General features: G+C 51.5%; 1 protein-coding gene across 6 annotated transcripts in view; it reads left to right on the forward strand.

The window, feature by feature from the left end:
* Syt7 (synaptotagmin 7) overlaps positions 1-18,619 on the forward strand; it is a 64,054-nt gene that overhangs the window by 39,340 nt on the left and 6,095 nt on the right. For 5 of the 6 annotated variants that reach the window (XM_045141695.1, XM_045141696.1, XM_045141698.1 and 2 more), the window contains 6 exons: positions 566-688; positions 5,787-5,922; positions 9,764-10,034; positions 16,514-16,683; positions 17,237-17,351; positions 17,853-18,052. In XM_045141695.1, the coding sequence (XP_044997630.1) occupies positions 566-688; positions 5,787-5,922; positions 9,764-10,034; positions 16,514-16,683; positions 17,237-17,351; positions 17,853-18,052 (1,015 nt within the window). The remainder of the gene's footprint in view (positions 1-565; positions 689-5,786; positions 5,923-9,763; positions 10,035-16,513; positions 16,684-17,236; positions 17,352-17,852; positions 18,053-18,619) is intronic. The other variant, XM_004667672.2, reaches the window with a different exon arrangement.

Consider the following 18,619-nt stretch of genomic DNA (forward strand, 5'->3'; position numbering starts at 1 on the left):
AGAGATCTGTGGCAGGCACCCCCAAACACAGGGTGCAGCACCCATCGGATTTTCAATTTTTTCAGCAATGTTTCCCACCTGGGGTCCTGAACCTGCCTATGTCATTTGTATACAAGATGGCAACAGAGCCCTTCCCTCTTCTCCCAGGGGCCAGATGATCAGAGCAACTTCCAACTGGGGATGCCTTTGAAAACTTGCCCAGGACCTCTGTCCCACTCCCCAGCCTTCCCTGTGTGTTCCCTGGGGACCCAGCCACTGGCCTTTTCTTCAGGCCTCTGTGCAGCGCCATCCCTCATGTCACCCTAGAGAATCCTGCTCTTGGCCTGAGGCCAGCTGGGCTGCAGGCCATGGACACCTCTGTTCCCTGCCTCTTCCCCCAACTCTGTTCTGCAACTATTGACATGCTAAAGTTTGGTTTCTTTCCTCCAGGGCCAGTTTCTTACACTTTTCTCTTCTCTCTCTTTGTCTGTGTCTCTGTGTCTCTCCTCTCCCCTCCCTGCCCCTGCCCCTGCCCATGGGGCCTCCCTCTTTTCACCCCGGCTGGTGGGCTGCCCATCCTGGGCAGGGAAGGCCGGATGGTGGTGCTATCCCTGGTATTAGGGCTTTCGGAACAGGATGACTTTGCCAATATCCCTGACCTGCAAAACCCAGGAACCCAGCAGAGCCAGAACGCTCAGGGGGACAAGAGGTACGAGCACGGGCAAGGCCTGCGGCGGCGGCGGCAGAGAAGGAGGCGTGGAGAGGCCACCTGCCTTGGCCGGCCCTGGCTGCTGGACGAGGCGGTGGTACCTTGAGCGGATGCTGGAGCGGGAAAATGAGCCCCTCCCCAGCTGGTGTGCCCTTTCCCTGGGATACCTCCATGGTGTCCCTTGGGTCTAAGAAGGGACCATCCTGGGACCATTCTGGATCAAGCCTGCTCCCCTAGCATGCTTGTCCTGGCCCTGAGCAAGCCCGGCTTCCTCGGTCCATCTCCCTGCTTGGCTCCCTTTGCTGTTTATCCATCTTTCATTTCTGCCCCTCTTCCCAACCCAGAAATCCCTGTTTCTCTGGTGGTTGATGAATGAAGGGGGATGTTAGGGAAGGACATCAGCCTGTTCTCCCTCATCCCTGCCACCTCAACCTCCCTCTTGCCTGGAGGGCCTGTCATGCTGCTCAGACATGGAAGTGGAGCCTCTGATCAGGAGGGTCTGGAGTGAGAGACCATGGGAGAGGCCTGGTGACCAGAAGGAAACAGAAGGCAGTCCCCAAGCCCGGCGGTCAGGAGGAGGGGGTGTCGCGCTAGCCACGGAGAGCAAGGGAGTGGTCGGGCTCAGCCAGACTCTCTGTCCTTGTCCTCCTCTGAGTGTTGTGGGGACCAGGAAAGCGAAGAAGCATGTCTTGCTGTCCCTGTGTCAAGGAGAGGGTGGGCACTGCTCATAGGGAAGGGGAAGGTTGAAGAGTTCAGAGTTTAGTGACATCCCAGAAGTAGAACCACCATGTATGTGCCAATGTGTTCTGCTGACCTGGCCCCCTCGGGCGACATCCGCCTGTGCTCAGGTCTGCTTTCCATGGGAACAAAGGCTTATGGGATAGTATGGCATACTGCAGACAGGACACCTAGCTCATAACATTGATTCAGCCACAGCCTTACTCTGTGACCTCAGACAAGTCACACACACACACACACACACACACACAGACCGCCTCTGCCCCTGCCTCTATATCTGTAATGTGCAAGGCTGAGCAGGGTGACCTCTAAGGAATACACTAAGCTTATAATGAGGAAATGGTTCCTTGGGCTGGGGCACTCCTCAGATCCTATGTTTGAACAGGTGACCCTAATGCTCATGAAGAGGCCTTTAGGGGCAAGAAGGGACTGTGGCTTAGGAAAAGGTAGATAGGTTATATTTGACAGCTAACTTGCTTGCACAGTGGCTTCTGGAGACCAGCCCTCTCATTTCCATCCTACCCTGAGTCCACCTTTCATGTCTGGTTGGCCAGAAGTCCCCAGAGAGTAGGAGGGGAGAGTGGGACCAGCTTTTTTACTCCATGAAACAGATGGTGCCAGGCCCTGAGTCCATGTCTGGGACATAGGAAGGAGCAGAGCCTGCCACTCCCAACCCAGCTGGGCCCAACAGGAGCCATGTCTCAGAGCTGTACAGTCAGGCCCAAAGGCAATGAGGAGAGGGCCAGGGCCACAGCGCAGGGAAGCTGCAGGGCTGGAGTCCTCTGAAAGCCTGCTAAGAACCTGAGCCACTTGCTGGGGAAAGGTGTGAAGCGTGAGGGAGCAGATGCAGGCTGGAAACGAGATTTCACTTCACCCATGTGTTAATTAACTGGTTCCATTTTCACCCAACAGCCTATTTTTACCTCCTTGCCACTCAGGTCTCCATATTTTAACACACCCATCCCTTCTGATCATGACATCAGCTGGTCCTCTGCCTTCCTGGGAAAGGTGGGTGTGGAGGTGGAGGCCCAGGGCCCTCGCCCCCACGGGCCCCACTTTCCGAGTGGACACATTTCATTTTCACTGCTCATGCCCACCCATCCTCAGAACTCATCTCACTCTCACTCTCCTGGAGTGTCCTCCCAGTGGTGGGCAGTTGCAAGTGGCTGCAGACTCTACTACTTCCTTCCCAGTAGATTTATCCATTCCATGGCTTGGCATGGGTGCCCCACCAGGCCAGATACCTTAAAGCCCCACCCTCTGGGCTCTCAGACCCTGCTACCTCGTAGCTGCAAGCCGGGTCATCTACCCCTTCCTGTTCACCTTCAGAACTGGTCTGCCACAGTCCCCATACCCTCCCCAATCCAACTGAACTCTTGGCCAGCTGTCTTGGCTGGTGCCAGGGAGAACACCCAGCACCACTCACTGGTCTGTTAGCTTTTGCACAACTGGGTCCCCTGGGGAAGAGATGCTACTCCAAGTCCCAGGCAAAGTGAGTATGTGTCAACAAGCTACAGGGGACAGTAGGAAAGACAGCCCTGCCTCCAGCCCTGTGGTTCTTGGTGCCCCTGAAGGCCTTCCTCTAAGGTCCCCAACCCTGGGGCCTCAGCATGTAGCTCAGCAAGCTCGCGGGCCCAGGAAGAAGGGAGGCCAAGCCTGCCTCTGGCCTCACCTTGGCTGTGCCTATCCCACTCATTCAGCCACACATCCACCTCCTGCTCACAGTCATCCTTACGTCATTTCACCTTTGCTCCTCGGGATCCGAATGGTTTCCACCGTGGCCCCACCCCCACCCTGAGTGGGGGGCAGGGCGAGCCAGGCCACCCCATCACTCGCCTACTCCAAAGCCCGCCATGTTCCTTCTGCCCCTGTGTGTCCCCTGCCTCCTCTCTGCCTCTCCTGTTGGCCGCCTTGCTCCTCCTTGTCCCCTTGTCCACCCAGCAGCCTTCTCCACATGTTTCTGACTAACCTTTCTTGACCTCTCCTTTCTCTATCTCTATCTCCGTCCTCCCATCTGCTCCTCACAGGGGTTGCCCTGGGCTGTGACGAGCCCCTCGGTCTCTCCCTCTGCCTGTCTCTGTCCTGTGACCTCCAACAGCTTTCAGGGCCGCTGACCATCTTTTCCCAGGCTGCTTTGCAGCTGTGCTGACGCTGTGGTGTGGCCAAAATAACTCTGACTTTCTCATACCTTCAGCAGTCAATCTCGCGCTCTCTCCTCCTCTCCCACTCTATTTTTAACCTGACTTTACCTCTCCAGCTATTTCAGTCTCCTCTTCCTCCCTGTGCCTGTGTGCGTAAGCACGTGTCCGTGTGTGTGGCCGTGTGTGGGGGGCCATGTGTGTGCCCGCCACTCTGCGCTGGTGTGCCCGTGCCTATGGAGTGAGGGAGGGCGGGCTGGTGTTTCTATGTTGTGCATTGTCGAACACAGCCAGGTCCTCACAGCAGGTGTATCTGTCCTGTGCCTGATGATCCAGTCTGCCTTTCCTGCTTCTGTATGTCCCAATTCACATGCCTGGGTCTCCTCTCTGCGGATCTAAATGTACCCATCTCTAAGTGTGCCATCATGGCACTCCAGTTGACCTGACCCATTGCCTGTGCCCTCTTTCTCCTGCTTCTGTGTCTTTCAGACTTGTGTGTGTGTGTGTGTGTGCACGCGCGTGTGCGCGCATGTGTCTATGTGTGCATGCACTGCTTTTGGATCCTGGTGTCTCCCCCAGGGCCTGGCATATTCTGAGCATGTCTGTCTCTGCCTGTTGTGGCTGCCTGTGTGCTGTGGCTGGTCTGTGTTAGGGGGTGTGGCTTCTGTTAACCTGTGTGGCTCTGAGTCTGTGGCTCTGCACTCTCACAGCTGTTCTGTTTTAGCGCGCCCTCAACCCCAGGCATCTCCTCACTGCCTGTCCTCACCTCTTCCTCCTCATGGGACATTCCAGCCTGGTCCCTGGGAAGGCTGTTAGTGGCCCCTTCCTGAGTCCAAGCTACTGGAGCCTGGGCTCACCCCCTGGCCATTGAGCCAGACACCTCAGCTTCCTGGGAGTGGCATGAAGTCAAGTGCAGACAGGGCTGCTTAGTGACAGCCCATTTTTCTCTGACGTTAGGTGAGAGTCTTAAGATATGCTGTTCTTGGGGAGCAGGGTGGGGACTGGGGCACATGGGAGTGTCACTTGCTCTACCCAGATGTGGCTGTTAAACTTAAATTAGCTTTTTTTTAATGGTGGTGCTGGGTATTGAGCCCAGGGCACTGAATATGCTAGGTAAGCACTATACCGCTCAGCTACATCCCCAAGTCCTGAATTCACTTACATTAAGTCAGTAAAAATACAGTCTGGAGCCGGGCGTGGTGGCGCACGCCTTTAATCCCAGCACTCGGGAGGCAGAGGTAGGAGGATCGCTGAGAGTTCAAGGCCACCCTGAGACTACATAGTGAATTCCAGGTCAGCCTGAGCCAGAGTGAGACCCTACCTTGAAAAAACAAACAACACAACAACAACAAAATACAGTCTGGGGCTGGGGAGATGGCTCAGTGGATAGGAGCACTTACTGCAACTATGAGCGTCTGAAACCACCTAAGTTTGATTCCCCAAGACCCACTTGAACAGCTGAGTGTGGCCATGCTTATCTACACCACCAGTCCTGTGGGGGACAGAGACCAGAGAATTGATTGGGCTTGCAAAAACCTAGCTCTGTGTTCAAAGAGACTCCCTCAAGGAAAATACACAGAGGAGTGATAAAGGAAGAACACCCCACATCCTCTGACCTCTGTCCCCCTGCCAGCACATCTGCACACACACATGCAAAAAAAAGAGAATCCTATCCAGTCACTGGCCACATGGCACATGCTCAGCTTGCAAGCAGCAGGTGCTGCGTGGAACAGCACAGACACTTAAGTCTTGGTAGAATCTCTGCTGGACAGTGGACCCCACCCCAACCAGGCTATGATGAGGCTGAGTAAACACGGGTGGGGCTCAGGAGACAGACTCTGGCATGTTTACAGAGAATAATGACATGGGGAGGCCACCTGGAGGCTGCCTTCTCAGGATGGGTGGAGCAGACCCTGCAGAGGAGGGGTTGCTCAGGGAACAGCCATGTAAGCCAGGGCATGAGCACTGGGGGCTTTAGGGAACAGGAAGAATGGGAACCCAAAACAGTTCCCACAGGGGCAGCAAAGCCAGTCATCGGACAGAGCAGCTGCAAGAAAAATAGGCTCTGAGTGTGGGTCCCGGGAAAAACCGAGCTGCCTACGAAGCAGAGCTTTTACTCCCGCCAGCCCACAGGAGGTGATGAGGCTGTGTCCTAAGAGATCCTGAGGCCATCCAGATCCAGGGTGTCCAGCCTGGGCTCATTGGAATTCCCTCCCTCGCAGGTTGCCTGCAGGAGGGAAAGCAGTGAACACAGCCCCAGTGCCCGGCCAGACACCTCACGATGAGTCCGACCGCAGGACAGAGCCTCGCTCCTCTGTCTCGGACCTCGTCAACTCCCTCACCAGCGAGATGCTCATGGTGAGAAGTGGGGGTTGGGAGGCAAGGGGAGGGGCCTGAGCAGAAACTGGAAGTGGCCAACTGCATCAAGGGAAAGTGTCCAGAGGCAGTTTGGCAAGCCAGGCTCAGTGTGATGACTGCTCAACATTTGCTGACTGGATGAGAGAGATCTGGGTTCTTTTGTATTGAAGCAGGGTCTCACTCTAGCCAACGCGGACCTGGAACTCACTCTATAGCCAGGCTGGCCTCAACTTCACACAATCCCCCTACCTCAGCTGGGTTTTGGGAAGGATGGGAGTGGGTGGGTACAAAGGCCCTGCCCCTGGGATTAAAGGCCTGAGCCACCATGTCCAGCTATGTCTGGTTCTCATCCTAGCTCTTTAGCCAAAACTGCCTCTCAGGGCTTCAGTTTCCTCACTATAAAGTGGGAATCAGAATGCTTGTCTTCCTTTGATCTCTTTATGGGTTGACAAAATTAAGGAGGCTTACTCATGTGAGATATTTTTATGGTCCTTGGAGTAGAAGTTGTCCCTTCCTTCTGGTGTCTTCCTTGACTGGAGTTCTGGGATGGAGTTTCCAGAGGTGGCAGTCTCATGTCTCACCACTGACCTCCCCGACTCCCCTTTGCTGGGAGACCCAGAGTACAGGAGAACCGGAGCCACACCCCACACCGAGGCCTCCTTCACTGAGAGATCCCCTTCAGCACAGCTGGGGCTGTAGTTTGCATGTCGCCCCCTGGTGGCAGCAATAGGTTACAGCTATTGGTACTTTCCAATGAGCCTGTGGATTAGCCTGGAGGGAGGCCTCTGGCAGAACACCGGGATTGGCAGACAGGAACCAGTTAAAGATTTGGCGGATCAGAAGTCCTCCAAAAAGAGCCTGTAGAACATGAGACGTTCTCCAGCAGCCTGGAGAGGGCTTGCAGGTAGGAACCCTGTACCTGCTTGAGAGTCTAAAATTCTTTCATGTGCCTGCCCCCTGTACTGCCCTCCTTCCTGTCTTCTCCCTCCTGTGTAGACCAGCACAGCTTGTGATCTGGACCACCACAGCCCACCCTGCCTCCCTGCATAGCCGCTTAATTAGCATCGTTTCCTGGTAGCCAGGTTCCCAGAAGGGACGGCCCTTTCCCAGCCAGCTGGCCAGGGCCTTTGCTGCCCTCAGGGAGGGGCTGACAGACTCAGGCAGTGGAAGGAAGTGCAGACCCATCTCCCTCACATGTGCTGCACAGACGCCCGGAGATGGGAAGGCAAGTCTAATTGCCCAGTCCCCTGTTAGTGCCAGGTTGTTGGCATTAACGGTGACAGTTAAGATAAGCAGGGCAGAATATGTCCTGTGACTTCAACCTGTGGGGATCTCTAGACCCCGGATAGGAGAATCTGGGATTCAGGAGTCAGGCACGTGGAGCTGACCAAAGAACTGGGAGAAGAGAACCAAAGTCATCCCCACCTGGGGCACATGCGCCTGGGCATGGGCTGGCTTAAGGCTCTGGGAGGCTTGCATCTCCTGAGAAGGGGCAGGCTGGCTTCCATGTAGATGGCTGGGCTTTGGGAAGGGTGGGAGCAGGAGGGTACAGAGGCCTGCCCCTTTCCCAAGTGAGTCTAGTCAGCCCAGGTCTCCCTGGTTGGGAGCCAAAAGCCAAAGGGAGTTCAACGCCTCAGTGGCCCAAGACTTCACCCTAACTTGAGAAGAAATAGGGAGGCACAGGTGGATTTGTCTGGCACTGTCTGGTCATGCCTTGCACCCAGCTGTGTGGCAAGGTCATAGAATGTGACCCATTTCACCCTCTGGAGAGCTCTGCAGGCTACACGTCCCCCTATTCTGCAGGTGCAGGAACTGTGGTGCAGGTGGAGGATAGCTATGATGAGCAGAGGGAAAGTGCATGTCAGGGGAGCAAACTCTGGTGGGGCAGCCATATTCTTGGGCCTGGGTGGAGCCGGAATGTTGTGGGAGCAGCCAGAGGTTCAGGTGGGAAGGACCCCCTTCTGTAGTCAGAAAAATCAGCATTGGGCTGGGAATGTAAGTCCATTGGTAGAGTACTTGCCTAGCATGCATGAAGCCCGGGGTTTGATTCCCACCACAGAATAAAGCAGGTGTGGTGGTGCATGCCTGTAATCCCAACACTTGGAAGGTGGAGGCAAGAGGGTCGGAAGTTTGAGGTCATCCTGTCTTATGCAATGAATTCAAGGCCAGCCAAGGCTACATGAGACCTTGTCTCAAAAAGAAGAAGGAGGGGCAGCTCACCAGCCCACCCCTGCTACCACCACAGGACTTGGGTAGAGTCAGGGATCAAGTTCAGACTTTAGTCTGAGCGAAGAAGCCAGGACAGGTGGCAGGGCACTCAAGTTTGCTGGGTACCAGCCTTGCTTAAAGTTCCAACTCTCTTGATTGAATCTGGGCATCCTCTACTGGCTGCCAAAGTGACAGTCCGTCGCTGGGAGCTTGAAGGGAATTGTCTAATATCTCTGCTCCAAACCAAACATGGGACATGATAGTATCTTTTTTGTTGCTATTTAGGAAGTGAGTGAAGGTGAGATCTGTGGCACACGACATGAATTCTGTGTGGTATGATTTGGACACCTCTTTCCTAGTGCAGGCAAATCTTTGCTGGTGTGTGTGTGTTGGGGGGGGGGTGTCTCACTGTGATCTGAGGTGTGGATCTGCTCTTGTGGAAAGAGTGGGTAGGCCTTCAAGCCAGAGGGCCCTTACTGCTACGCAAGCTTGGACATATGACTTACCTGTCGGAGCCAGTCTCCTCAGCTAGAGGGCGATAACAGCTGCCTGGTCCAGCTGTGAGAAGGTGATGTAAGAGTCTTACCATGGTAGGTGCCTCTGTCTGCTTTACTGTCACCTGTGGAACAAAACGTTGCAGCACCTGGGAACCCAGAGGTTTCTGAGAAAGCAGAAGACAGGTACCTGCAGTTTTGCTCCACGTGCAGTCCCCTGGGGCCCTCCCTCGACCAGAGTAGCTGCAGATCCCTGGCCAGGTCTGCTGGGGTGGGCAGTGGACAGGGCCCTATGGCCTCCCATTATTTCCAGTGAATGGCCACCGGGCTAGAAGATTCTCCCTTAATTGCTTCCCACCTTCCTACATCAGGATGGAAATGCAATTCCCATTCCTTCCCTGTGACCCCCCAATGCTGCTTATGGCTGTCCAAGAATCCACTCAGCAATGGCAACTGGGCACAAGTATGGCCTTCTCGACAGTGTCTCTAGCTCAAGTATGAGACCCCAATGCCCAGGGTGCCCCAGCCTGACTCAGTCAGACTCCCCGGGAGGCCGGGCCTAGCAAGACTTTGTGTCCCTAGTGGTTCAGCCTCTAAGTGTGCATTGCTCCTGAACATGCCTTACTCATCTTGAAAATTGCATCAACCAGACTTCCCCAACCCCGCCAGAGAGCCCTTTCCATAAGAAGTAAAGTCTTGCAGTCCCGGCTGGGGTTAGCATGTCTTCCAGGAGTCCAGGGGGCTGGGAAAGAAAGGTAGAGGAGACAGCTCAGGATATGTGCACACACTAAGGAACTGTAGCCAGGGAGGCTAAGAGAGCCTGAAGCCAGGGAGACCCGGGGTCATAAGGGGAGGTGGGAGAGTGAACCGTCCTGAATGTGGCCCTGTGGCTCCATAGATGATCATCCCAGCTCTGCCTTCTTCCCTCCCCTAAGAGCTCTGTCATGGCAAGGATCTCTGGGCCTGAGCACCCTCCAGCGTCTGTGAATGGGACAGACCACCCCCCTCAGCCAGGGCTTGTGAACAGGAGAGGTCGGCCCCCAGGCCTCCAGCACAGGAGGGCCTCTAGATCCTGTCAGGCTGCCCGGCATGGCGAGGAAGCAGAGTCCCTGCCAACCTGCCGTCACCTCCCCCTGCAGCTCTCTCCAGGCTCTGAGGAGGATGAGGCCCACGAGGGATGCAGCCGAGAGAACCTGGGGCGCATCCAGTTCAGCGTCGGCTACAACTTCCAGGAGTCTACACTCACCGTGAAGGTCATGAAGGCCCAGGAGTTGCCAGCTAAGGACTTCAGTGGCACCAGTGACCCCTTTGTCAAGATCTATCTGCTACCTGACAAGAAGCACAAACTGGAGACCAAGGTGAAACGGAAGAATCTGAACCCACACTGGAATGAGACCTTCCTCTTTGAAGGTGAGGCTGCTACCACCCCACACGCATGGCCACAGAGAACTCACCCAGGCAGACCCCTTCCTGTGGGCATGCAGTGCACACGCATGCCTGGGGGATGCTTGCTGTGCAAGCATGGGGGCCTGAGTTGGAGCTACGGCAATCATAGAAAAGAGGAAGGGCATGGTTGTGCATGCCCGTGACCCCAGTGCTGCGAGGGGGCAAAACAGGATCACCGAGGCTTGCTAGTCTAACAAAACAAAAAACACCAGCGAACTCCACATTCAGTGAGACTCTGTCTCAAGGCAATAAAGCAGAAGAGTGGTAGAGAACACCCAGCTTCTTGTTCTGGCCTCTGTACACATGTGCATGGGGTATACATATCTGCACACAGAGGTGCATGTAGACAGATATGCATGCTCATGAGAATGCACTTACACAAGCTCATGTCTTGGCCAGGTTAATCTGATGTATTTTGCATCTAGCTGATGTTGGTCCCAGGAACCAAGAGGAGCCAACATCCCCACCACAGGACAAAGAGGAAAACTGGGCATGGGCTGGGGTTCCAACTCAGATTCCAGGATCCAACTCAACCCTAGGAAGGCAGGAGGGTTGGAGGCACCCATGGGATTCAGAGTTGGAAAACTTTTGAGCACAGTACATGAGTTAAAGGCCTTTGTGCCTCTGGCGAAAGTGCTAGAACCGTCTGGGGAGTCTTTCCTTCATTTTCTTCATCTTAATCTCCATCAGCCTGTAGCTCAAGCTGCCTGGTTTGGAGTCCCAACTCTCCTACTTAGTAGCTGTGTAACCTTGGGCAAGATCTTAAACCTCTCTGGGTCTTGGTTTCCTCATCTATAAAACAGAGGTATAATTAAACCAATTAGTAAAATTTTAAAGTGTCTGACACCCAGAAAATACTGATTGCCAATTTGTTGAAGACACAGACTGACACTTTGCCCCCATGAGACATGTTGTGGCCTTGAGCCATGCCCTCTGGTTCTGGGAGGGGCTGAGCTGCAAGTCCTTGCTTGCTTCCATAGACTGGTCTTACATCTCTCATGTCTGAGGATTCAGGCATTGAAGATACCAGCATGTCATTGGGAACTGTGGTAGTTTTAATAGATGGCCCCAGTATATTCAGTGTTTTATTAGTTTGTAGTTTGGATCTGCAGCCACCTGGCTGGATAAGGTGTTAGTTGGTGGATCTTAAGGTGTGGTGGTGGGTTTGAAATTCCAATCTAAAGATATTAAAAATGTGCCTAGCTGGAGTTCCTGAACTGTGTTATGTGGTTGTGGCTTTTGGCTTGTGGGCTTGTGGCTTCTCTCTCTTTCTGCTTGGACCTGTGAAAGCAGGGCCAGCTTCTTTTGCCATTATGGAACTTCCCCTAGATCTATAAACAATAAATATCTCTTCCTCCATAACTGTTCCTAGTCTGGAAGTTCATCTCAGTGAACCTAAAACTGTCTGCCACAGAAATTGGTACCAGGAGTGGGGTGAGATGAAACTGACCATGTGGATTTTGTTCTTTTAGAACTTTTGTTTTGGAGGAATGAACATGAACTTGGTACTTACAACTGAAGGTAACTTCTAAAATGACAAGCCAAGTTTTATAGACTATTCTGATGAGAATTTGAGAATTCTAAATGCAGCAAAACTTGTATTTGGGGCTTTAATTTATAAACTTATGAGCTTTTTAAGGGGAAAAAAAATGACTACAGAGGACTTCCTTTAAACTGGGCTACTGGTATAAAGACTGTGTTCTGCTGCCCAGGCCCAGAGTGTTTAATCAAGGTTAAACCTGTAATAGACTGATGTGCTTGGCTAAAAATATTAGACTGAGAGATTTAAGATTGTGAGTATAAAAAAGCCTCAAATAAATTAAAATTACAGACACCAAAACTGGGTTTAGACTACTGAAGCTGCTATTGTCAACACATTAACAATCTTATAAAACATGACCCAACTGTTTTACATTAAAACAATAAAAAAGATTCCTGGGTTAAAAACTATGATAAAAGTATAAACTCTTTTGGAAAAGAGTTAAATTTTTTAAAAATCTACCTTTCAAAGTTACAATTTATTTTGTCCCTAAATTTAAAATATGGCTGTGTCCTACAACCTGATACTAATTTTAGAAACATAAAAAATACATAAAATGGTCATAAAGTACACACAATTCCAGAAACTGCTGCTAAGATACAAAATGAGACAGGATGTGATACCCCCAATAGGCTGACAAAGACATTAAAGATGGGCCATGCTTTACATAGAGACCTAAAAATATTTTGGATATACCAGGACTATACAAGGGCTACCATGGAGTACACTGTTGGCCTAAGCTAAAAGTTTTCCCTAGATACTCTGCCCAGCTGGAGAGACAAAATTAAAAAAATCTAGAGACTATATGAGACTTAAACTACAAAAGTTTGATGTTTGCTTGATGGTGGTTGAGTTTACATTGTTCGAGTCTCTCCTTCTATGCCTTATACCAACTAAAAATGTTTATTCTGTGCCTTTATATGTTAAAAATATATAACTTGTTTGATTTTAATAAAACTCATAGCTAAAAGACAATCTTAATTCTCAGACTTTAAAACTATCTTAAGTTGGTCAAAACTGTGGGGACCTTTAAAATTAGACTAAATACAATTTATAATGTGTGATGGCTTTAAATCTATTGGGGGACAAGGACAAAATATAATAATTTTAATAGATTCAGTGTTTTATTAATTTATAGTTTAGATCTGCAGCCACCTGGCTGAAAAAGATGTCACTGGGTAAATCTTAAGGTGTGGTAATAAATTTGAAATTCCAATCTAAAGATATATAAAATGTGCCTAGCTAAAGTTTCTAAAGTATGTTGTGTGGTTATGACTTTTGGGCTTATGGGCTTATAGGCTTATGGCTTCTCTCTCTCTCTCTCTGCTTAGACCTATAAAAACAGGGCCATCTTCTTCTACCATTATAGAACTTCCCCTAGATCAGTAAGCTTCAATAAATATTCCTTCCTCCATAATGTGCCTGGTTTAAAAGTTCGTCTCAGCAAACCTGAAGCTGTCTGCCACAGAAACAGTTCCTATCCCAGGCCTGTGTGTGTCAGGGCCTTGGCTCATGAAGGCTTAAAGCTTTCCCCACAACCTGGTTCAGTCAGTGAGAATAAAAAGTTCCTGTGGTTCTGCTTCCCCAGTGCCTTGGCCTTCCAGAACCTGCTTGTGCACTCCAGAGACTCTTCCCAAACTTGCATTTAAGTCATTTGGTACCTGCCCATTCTGACAAAACAGTGGGACTGTGTGTGTTTCTGAGCCCCTCTCCCATAGGTCACTATGGGTGCCAGGTTACAGGTGGCATAACTAGCCACAGACTTGGCAACTGGGGCCATGTGTCTCCAGTAGATGGGGTGAGCAAAGCCCTAGTCCCCAACTCCATACAAGCATGTATTCACCAGCAGCTCTTAGCCAAATGTTAGGAGCTTAGAAAAGAATGAGGCACCACCAGCCCTCAAGTCATTCTTGTTCTAACCAAGTTCAAACATTAGTTGAGGGGCTAGGGAGTTGGCTCATCAGTAATGTGTTTGCCTTGCAAGCATAAGGATTTCAGTGCAGATTCCCAGCTGGATATGATGTATACACCTGTAATCCCAACTGTAGAGGGAGACACAGACAGATCCCTGGGGCTCATTGTCCAGCCAGCCTAGCCTAATTGGTGAACTCCAGGCCAGAGACTGACCATGCATCAAAAACAGGTGGATGTGGGTTGGAGGGATGGCTTAGCGGTTAAGGCATTTGCCTGCAAAGTCAAAGGACCTAGGTTTGATTCCCCAGGACCCATGCTAGCCAGGTGCACAAGGGGGCTCATGCATCTGGAGTTCATTTGCAGTGGCTGGAGGTCCTGGCACACCCATTCTCTCCCCCCCCCTTTCTGTGTCAAATAAACAAAAATAAAATATTTTTTTAAAATAGGTGAATGTAACCAGACATGGTGGCACATGCCTTTAATCCCAACACGGGGAGCACAGGTAGGTGGATCACTGTGAGTTTGAGGCCACCCTGAGTCTACATAGTGAATTCCAGGTCAGCCTGGGCTGGAGTAAGACCCTACCTCGAAAAAAAAAAAAAAAAAAAAAAAGGATTTAAAAGGATTGCTGTGTGTTCAAAGCCAGCCTGGGCTACAGAGTAAATTCCAGATTATTCTGGACTAGAGAAAGACCCTGCCTCAAAGAGAGAAATTAAGTGGTTCTGAGGAACCACACCCAAGGTTGTCCTCTGTCCTTCACAGACCATGTGCACACACATATACACATAGTTTTTAGCCACACACAGCATGACCAACATTGAAAGAATTATGTCTGACTTCCCTTTAGTATGAAGAAAATCTCTCCAAAGATGGGCCATTCAAGAGGAACGCTGTTGGATGAGTAGGAGTTTGCCAGATAGGAGACTGCCTCCTGTGGTGTTGGAGAGAGCTGAGTTTGGTACAGCGACCTCTTGTCTTCATACATTTTTTCCTTAAGAAATACCAAGGGTCACCTGGGCAAGGTCTCTCAGAGCCACCAAGATGAACAAGACACAGCCCCCCTTAACAGAAGGAGACTAAACAAGTTCAGAGCAATCTTATTCCAACTCTGCCACAGGCTCCTGTATTTCTGGCAAAGTTTCTAGAACTTTCCAGGACTCTTCTCTCCCTTTCACCTTCTCTCCCTAGATGGCCCCCTCTTGTTCACCCCAAGACCTCCAGGCTAGCTTATGTCCCCACCCAGGTCATTTAAGTCCCCCAAGGGTCAGAGGCTCCCAGCTCAGACCTGTTTTCCTATCATCTCCTTTCTTTCTAGCCCCTCCATCAGACCATTTCACTAGTGCTTATCCATCCATTCCATTGTTTATTTATTCTCTTAACCATATTTATCAAGTACCTGCTACATGCTGGAACCCAGCATTTGATCACAGAGGTGATGTTCTGCAAACCTTGGCCCAGTGGGCAAGTCATGCAAATAATGGAGGAAACAGGTGTATAAATCTATTCAGGAACAGGGCAGCCCACCCATCTGGGATATCAGGAAAGAAAGTCAAGGCCTAAGTGATTAGAATGAACTCGAGCAGACATGCTGGGGCTGCGTGCAATAGGTCCTGAGGCAGGCAGAGTCAGGATGAGGAGGCCTGGAGCCCTGTCTCTTAGGTAAGAACAGGCACAGGGGCAGGTGTCTGGGCAACACTGAAAGGACTTGCTGCCAAGGTAGGCCAGTTTTTCCTTTTTTTAAATTTTTAAAAATATTTTATTTTTATTTATTTATTTGAGGGGGGAACAGAGAGAGAGAGAATGGGCATGCTAGGGCCTCCAGCCACTGCAAATGAACATGCACCACCTTGTGCATCTGGCTTATGTAGGTCCTAGGGAATTGAACCGAGGTCCTTTGGCTTTGCAGGCAACCACCTTAACCACTAAACCATCTCTTCAGTACTCTGGAACATTGAAAGGCTTGCAGAAGGAATGGGCCACGGCAGAGGGAACTTGGGAGTAGGAGGGTGGCTTGACACTTAAACTGTCTAGGCAAGAGATGCTGGTGGCTTGGGCATGAGACACAGGGTAGAGAGGGGAGAGCTATGGGATCTGTTCAAGAAGGACACACCAATGCCTGGAAAAGAGGCAAAGTGGAAAACAGTCTAGGACACTTGTCCATCCACGCCTAACACCTTTTGAGCCCCCCCCCCCATACTCCTGGGGCTTGCATGTAGCCTCCTTCAGAACCACTTACCTAGACTTGCCCCAGAGAGCATGAGGCCATGAGCCGGCCCCTCGAAATGATCATGCAAGTTGTGATATCGGATGGTCCCAATCCTACAGTTAGCCATGGGACTGTCATGTAGGTCATCTGTTAAATGAACAGGGTATTCTTTTTTTTTTTTTTTTTTTGAGGTAGGGTCTCACTCTAGCCCAGGCTGACCTGGAATTCACTATGGAGTCTCAGGGTGGCCTTGAACTCACGGCGATCCTCCTACCTCTGCCTCCCGAGTGCTGGGATTAAAGGCATGCGCCACCATGCCCGGCTGAACAGGGTATTCTAACAATCATTTTAACAATTAAGAGTTATTTGAGTGTCACATGAAACAGAGTTTGTTGGTTTGTTTTTTGTTTATTTTTGTTCTTTTGAGGTAGGGTCTCACTCTAGCCTAGACTGAGGAATTCACTATATAGTTTCAGGGTGGCCTCAAAACTCACAGCAGTCCTCCTACCTCTGCCTCCCAGGTTCTGGGATTGAAGGTGTGTGCCACCATGCCTGGCAAAACAGAGATTTTGCTAAAACTCTAGAGAATTATACCGCAGTCATGTGTGGCCTGATGTCCTATAGGCATGTGACAGGGAGAGGACACAGGGTCAAGCCCCACTCACAGGGCCTTCCTTCCTACCTCCCTCTCTGTTCTTCATTTCTTCCCTTCTTTCCTCCCTCTCTCCCTACCCATGAGGCCTGTCGGTGCCCCCTCCTCACTTTGTTTATCTGTCCCCCCAGGGTTTCCCTACGAGAAGGTGGTGCAGAGGGTCCTCTACCTCCAGGTCCTGGACTACGACCGCTTCAGCCGTAATGACCCCATTGGGGAGGTGTCCATCCCTCTCAACAAGGTGGACCTGACCCAGATGCAGACCTTCTGGAAGGATCTGAAGCCATGCAGCGATGGGAGTGTAAGGGACCCGTCAGGCCTCTGGCTGGAAAGGAGCTGTGGTCAGGGCTGGCAGATGGGTCCTAATTCTTCCTCAGCCATAGGATGCTAGCAGGCTTGGGGAGGGATGCAGATGAGTAGCCATGAGGGAACGAGTTCCCACTGCAGGAGAATCCCCTGAGCTATGAGACGGCCCAGGACCCTGTGCAGGGAATTGGAAACGCTGAGCTTGTACAAACCTGCCAAAGAAAAGGAGTTGGTAGATAGTGGTGACAGACAGAGGGGCTGCAGAAGAGCCAGGTCAAGGTAGAGGAGGATGAGGGTAGCAAGACCCACCTCAGGGCCCTGTAACCTCCCTGCTGGTCTCTACAGCTGTTGTTCCTGCAAAGGAGTCAAAGGGAGCAACCCTACTCCCTGTGGCCGAGCCTCACCCCTCCTGTTGCCCCTGCAGGGGAGCCAAGGATATCAGTCCCCCTCCTCGTGGTCCAGCTTCACCCTGCTTGTGCCCCTGGAGGAGAACAAGGGAAAGGGCCCCCCTCCCTGCAGTCCGCCCTCACCCTCCTGTCCTCCTGCAGGGGAGCCGAGGGGAGCTGCTCTTATCTCTCTGCTACAACCCCTCTGCCAACTCCATCATCGTGAACATCATCAAAGCTCGCAACCTCAAAGCCATGGATATCGGGGGCACATCAGGTACTGAGCCTCCTCCAGGCAGAAGATGGCAGGGTGGGCGGGCAGGGGAGCTTCCCATGACATAGATGTCACCCTAGTGTGGAGAGCAGGAATGTGCAGAGGCCCTCCCTGCTTACCCACCCCTGCCTCCTGTCCCAATTGCTCTGTGCTAAAGATGTTGGAGACCCTTTGAGAAATCCTCAGGGTAGTACCATCTTGTACTCTGCGCCTCCTAGAATTAGAAACATTGGTGTGGAGAGCCTGGTTTGAGCCCCAGCCCCAGTGCTGCTTGTACATGGCCTTGGGAAGACCTGGCCCTGGAGCTATCATGAGGACGCTAAGTGATGGCCAGGACTTTTTCTGGATCTGTACCTGCTGATGGTCCTCTTGTCCTTGCTCTGGCCTGTCCTCACCTCTGAAGAAGCACACAGATGGCCCTCACCTCAGCTTCTACTCCTGGAAGGTCACAGGGGTCCTCAAGATGCCCCCCCACATTGTCCTTTGGTCTTTCCCTCTGTCCAGACCCCTACGTGAAGGTGTGGCTAATGTACAAGGACAAGCGGGTAGAGAAAAAGAAGACCGTGACCATGAAAAGAAACCTGAACCCCATCTTCAATGAGTCCTTCGCCTTCGACATCCCCACAGAAAAGCTGAGGGAGACCACCATCATTATCACAGTCATGGACAAGGACAAGCTCAGCCGCAATGATGTCATTGGCAAGGTAGGTAGGGCCAGGTGAGGCACATTACCAGTGCCCATGAGGGTTGAGAGGCAGCAGAGGGTACAGTGAGCACAGGGCTAGACCCCAGAAATGACCCATCCAGCCCTTTCTCTCTCTGACCTATGTTTCTTTTGTGAAAAGGAGGATAGGGGATGGGGAGATAGTCCAGTGTTTATCTTACAAGCATGAAGACCTGAGTTTGATCTCTAGAACTCATGTTTACACAAGCAAAGCCAGGGTGGTGATGTGTACTTGCAATCCCAGTGCTTGCCTGGGGTGGAGATGTGGATCCCTGGGCCTCACTGGCCCCAGTCTACCCTAATCAGGCAAGTTCTAGGCCAGCAAGAGACCCTGAGGAGTGACACTTGAGGATGTCCTCTGGCCTTCACACGCACCTGCACACATGGGTTGGGGGGGTGAGGGGGAATGATACCTTCCTAATGTTTCTTCTCCCTATGTCCTCAAAGGCTCAGTCTGCTCAGAACAGATTGCCTGGAGGACAGGGGGAAAAGGAAGTGGGAGAGAGAAGTGTACTGAGTCCCCAAAAGAAAGTTTCCTGAATGAGTA

This window comes from Jaculus jaculus, chromosome 1 (assembly GCF_020740685.1).
Source record: "Jaculus jaculus isolate mJacJac1 chromosome 1, mJacJac1.mat.Y.cur, whole genome shotgun sequence".
Taxonomy (NCBI): Eukaryota; Metazoa; Chordata; class Mammalia; order Rodentia; family Dipodidae; genus Jaculus; species Jaculus jaculus.